Consider the following 4,755-nt stretch of genomic DNA (forward strand, 5'->3'; position numbering starts at 1 on the left):
CCGCCTGCACCAGCCTGCGGGGGGGCAGAAGGAGCGGGGTGCCTGGCAGCGGGACCCTGCCCGCACTCACCCCTGCCCTTCCTCCCCCGGCCCGCAGCCCCGCAGCCGCTCCTGCCGACCACCGTCCATCACCACCCCCACCACGTGCCACGCAGCCCCCTCACCCCAGCCCCCGGGGCGGGCAGAGCAGGCGCCTCCTCACCTGGTAATCAGGCATGGGGAAGACATTGCTGAAGCCCCCCCCGCTAATGTAGTCCGTCACCTCTGCCGTCACCAGGAAGGGGTTCTTGAAGGTCGTTCCACCCACAGTGGTGACATATGGACTGGGGGGACAGGCAGACACTGCGGCGGGCACGCAACTGTCTGGGGCCTCAGCGGCACCCCGGATGGCAGCCACCTCCCACGGAGCTGCACAGGTCCCCCCCACCACCGAGGTCTGCAAGCGCCCCCAGGCATGCTGCTGGGGCTGGTGGAGCTGACCCTCAGGAGTCCCCCAAGGGGCTCAAAACCAGCTCGAGGCAATGGCTGGCCACAGGCTGGGGCCCGCAGCGCCAGCTGCAGCTTTCAGGTGGCCCCAGCTGTGGGAGAGCTGCAGTAGCCAGCTCTGCGCAGAGCCGCCCATCTCTGCAGGGCCCGGGTTCACCTCCCCACATCTACCTTGAGGCTGGAAAGCTGGGCCGGAAAGTGTGGTTCCCCCCGGGCACCCTTCTGCACCCAGCGCCATCATCACCTGCCGACAGAGACGGACGGGGCAATCCAGCAGCATCTGAGCTGCCCCTCGTCCACCCAATGCTCCCAAGAGCGACCCGGGAGAAGGGCTCTCGCCATCTCCCAGGCTGGGATTCCCAGCTGGGATCCTGGCTGCGGAGAGCACCCTGGCAGGGGCCGAGCATCCCCATTTGGTGTTCACCACGGAGGCTTCCCACTGTGCCAGCACCGTGCCAGCAACAGCACCCACCTGAGGCAAACAGGATGGTCAAGCCCCGGGCAGCTGCCTTCATGAACTCCACGTTCACGCGCTCCAGGTAGGCTAGCGACAGGCTGTCCTCATCATCCCCGTAGCTGACGGAGTGCACCCAAGGCAGCGATGACATGTTGCTGAGCAGCAGCAGCCAGGCCAGGAAGGGCTCCTGGCTCTCATGCCTCCCTGCAGAGACAGAGCAGGGCAGGTTCAGCTCCCCCTGGGACACCGGGCTTGAGGGGAAGCAGGGGACAGCACAGGGGGGGCGCCAAGCCTCAACAGCACCGCTAGCACCAGGAGCTGAAGGTCCCCCAGCTCCCGCCCTGCCTACAGAGCGGAGCCACGGCACGCCTGGTCTGGAGCTCTGCTGTGAGCTCCTGCTGGCAGCACAGCTCATCCTGGGGATCATCACGGGGAACGGCACCAGGCTCCCGCTCTGCCAGTGGCTCTGGTGAGAGGGTTGCCCTGAACCCCAGAGCAGGGGGTCTACACTCACCCACTCCTCCTCTGAGCATGTCATGGGGCTGCAGCCACCCCCGGCATCCAGGCAGCCGCGCAGCCAAGCCACTCTCCCCGTAACAGTGGGTCCCAGAACAGTTTGATGTACGTTCGGTCTCCCTCTGCCAAGGTCCCTTCCTGCCCCTCGTCCCTCTCCGTGAGGTAGTGAGAACAGAGCCCCAGCCGCTCCTTCTCGCCCTCAGCTGCTCACGCCATTGCCTGCCTCCGCACCCTTCCTCGGTCACTAACTGCATGGAGCAGGGGGCCGTGAACGTGGAGCTGTGCCTGCCCTCACCATCGGGAGGACAGAGCTGGCAGGGCTAAGGGCGCTCCGTCCCCTGTCCAGCCAGTCTCTGATTTGGGACAGCTCTCGCTTTGTCTTACAGCAGCGTAGCCACGTTTGTGCAGGTCGTTTGCAGTCCTGTTTCCCCAGACTGCCTTACTCTACTGGTGGGTGAGAGATCAGCTTTGACTCCCGAGCAGCAGGGAAGAGGCAGAAAGGCACAGTTGCTGTGCTCTCCCGTCGCAGAAAGGCAGCAGAGCGGAGTGACTGCTCCACACTGCGTCGCTAAGGCATGGAAGTCCCTGTTCCAGGATACTCTGGGTGCGGAAAGGTCACACGGGCTCAAAAGCAATTACACAGACTGATGGAAGACGGTTTCCCCAGGAGCTGTTAGAAACCAGCACTGGCTCTGGCTTTGGAAGCCCACAAGATAGGTGCTCATAGTAGCTGGTAAAGCATTCCGGGGATGTACCGCAGCCAGCGTGCCCTTCCCGCATGCCCCTGGCAGGTGCCCCCCTTTGACAGATGCCAGGCACACTCAGTGCAGCCATTTTTCATGCAGAGCGTGCATCTCGCTCAGCAGCAGGCAGGCGTATTGGTGCGACGGGGACGCATGGAGGCAGCCACAGGGAAGTTCTGGAGGGGTGTCAGTACCTGCATTGCTGAAGACCCACGTGGAGATGTTGGCGCCTGTGCTCATGATGTATTCCACGTCCAGACTGGCCTCCAGCCCAGCCTTGCCCTTGCCCTGGTGCCCAACCACTTGGTCAACCTGAGAGCGGTGGGCAAAGCTGCTGCCAAAGAGCTGCATGAACTCAGCCAGGTCAGCCTGGTGGAAATACTGCTCCAAGAACTGGGGGGACAAGGAACGGACAAGTTTTTTCCCATTTTCTCTTGAAAAAAACAAGCTAAGTTTTTTTCTCCTGACTTACAAACCTGGCCCAGCACGGGCCTGTGAAATGCCAGCCCACCGGGTGCTCCTGCCAGCCTGGGACCACTAGAGCAGCAGCAACGTGTGGATTTCCCACAGCCTAGGGGCCTCCGGCCTGGACCGGCTCCACCAGTTACCTGGGCGCAGGCCTGGCTGTTGTTCGGCAGCAGCCCGATGTCTCCTCCCGTCATGTTGTATCTCTTACGAATGACAGAGGGCGTCACACCCAGGTGGAAAGCCGCTCTCCCTCCATAGTGCTGCCTCGACTCCGGTTCCTTCTTGGCCCAGGCTCTGCTGACCACCTTTCTCTCCGCGGGAAAGCGGTGCAGACCACCCACTGGTGTGTAAGCGAGCAGGAAAAGCCACAGCCGTTAGGGCCCCAGCTCCGGGAGGGCGGTGTTATGGTTCCCCCTTCACCATCCTCGCTGAGGCTGCACGCCCCAGAAGAGTGGCTGGCAGCAGGGCTCAGGGGGACAGCGCCTGCCCCAGACGTGGCACAGGAGGGGGGAAGCATCCCCTTGGCTCCCTCGCCCGTCCTCGCAGGTGCTCCCAGGCTGCACAGTGCAGGTTCCCCACTGCCAGGCCACTACCGCAGCTTGGCACCCCTCTGCTCTCCTCGGGGAGCAGCTGTGGGAGCCCACCCAAAAGGCACTCACAGGAGGGAGCTTTTCCACCTCAGAAGCAGCTGCGCGCCCCCAGAGACAGCCGGTGCCTGAACTCTGCACCGAGCATCCAGGCCCGACAGCACCAGTAAGAAACACTTTGGATGCTGCCTGTCCACATGGTTTGGGTTGGAAGGGACCTTTAGAGGTCATCTAGCCCAACCCCCCCTGCAACGAGCAGGGACATTTTCAACCAGATCAGGTTGCTCAGAGCCCCGTCCAGCCTGACCTTGAACGTTTCCAGGGATGGGGCCTCTACATCCTATGCACAACGTCCCTCAGGGGGGCCTAGGGGCAGCCCGGACCGTGGCTGGAGAGCCTGCCACACCGTTCTCTGTGACACGGAGACGGCCGATCCTGGCTGCTCTGTGCTTAACTTCCCGCCCGCACCCCAGGCAGCGAGAGGTCCCCCACGTAGGACGTACCAAAGTCAACGTGCTCAGCCAGCTCCTCGGGGACAGTGTAGGGGAGCGGGGAGCGCACAACGCTGTGCTGGCCCTTCACATACCGGTGGAACTCAGTCCCTGGCAGGAGGCGCTCGGCAATGCTGCAACACAGGGACAGCCACCACGCGAGGACTCGTGCCACGGAACAGCAGCCAGCGCGCGGGTCCGGCAGCACGCCCGTTCTCTGCCCTGCCTCCCGCACCCTTTCCATCCCGCTTGCCGCTGGGATGAGCCAGTGGGGAGCTCTGCTTCCCATCAGCACAGCTGACCTCGCACAGCAAAGAGCACCTTCCACACCTGACCAGTTCCCATCACCAAACCGAACCAGAGCTCTGAGGCTGCAGGGTCCCCCGCAGCTCTATCCCCAGTCCTCCAGCAGGGGCTCTGCAGCCCCACAGTGGCAAGAGGAGGTGCGGGGCTGGCCCAAGCACCCCACGGATACACACGCCTTATTCCCAGTACTCCAGATCACCGGCTGTGACTCCCCCCAGCCCCAGGACCGGGCACACAGGCAACCACCTCTTGGCTGTGGAGCCCTCACAGGCCAGGCAGAAACGCGGCTCGGCCTCCACCAGCCGGCCTGCCCTGCAGCGCCCCGGGGACTGGGAAGTCGCAGCAGGCAGGGGCAGGGTCTGACTCCTCCTGTCTCCGTGGGAATAGCACGGCCACCACAGCGGGGCCCAGCCCCACCCAGGGCTCACCTCGCTGGCATGCAGCACTCCAGAAAATCGAGGGTGATAACGCTCCTGCAGTTCTCAACCCCATGGCCTTGCAGCCACTTCAGCACTTGCATGAGCGTGGCTGGGGATGGCTGGACGAGGTCCCGCACCCGCTCCAGGGACAGGTACTGGCCTGCAAGGCACAGAGAGGGTCAGAGCACCCGGCCTGCAGGGCCCGATGGGGCTGGCAGGGCTCAGGTGCATAGTCATTACCGTATCGTGGCGAGTGGGGGTCTGAGACGGCATCGACGAGCC

The 4,755-nt window shown here is 63.8% G+C and overlaps 1 protein-coding gene across 1 annotated transcript; it reads right to left on the reverse strand.

The window, feature by feature from the left end:
- Positions 1-6: 6 nt before the first annotated feature.
- On the reverse strand, positions 7-4,749 carry TPP1 (tripeptidyl peptidase 1). The gene is made up of 8 exons (XM_009643677.2): positions 4,714-4,749; positions 4,483-4,633; positions 3,761-3,882; positions 2,811-3,010; positions 2,397-2,595; positions 959-1,147; positions 658-730; positions 7-323 (listed from the first exon to the last, which is right to left on the reverse strand). The coding sequence occupies exons 2-8, from the start codon at positions 4,572-4,574 to the stop codon at positions 161-163; spliced, it is 1,038 nt and encodes a 345-aa protein (XP_009641972.2). The 5' UTR covers positions 4,575-4,633; positions 4,714-4,749; the 3' UTR covers positions 7-160.
- Positions 4,750-4,755: the final 6 nt, after the last annotated feature.

Source organism: Egretta garzetta, unplaced genomic scaffold (genome assembly GCF_000687185.1).
Source record: "Egretta garzetta isolate BGI_Z169 unplaced genomic scaffold, ASM68718v1 scaffold798, whole genome shotgun sequence".
Lineage (NCBI taxonomy): Eukaryota > Metazoa > Chordata > Aves > Pelecaniformes > Ardeidae > Egretta > Egretta garzetta.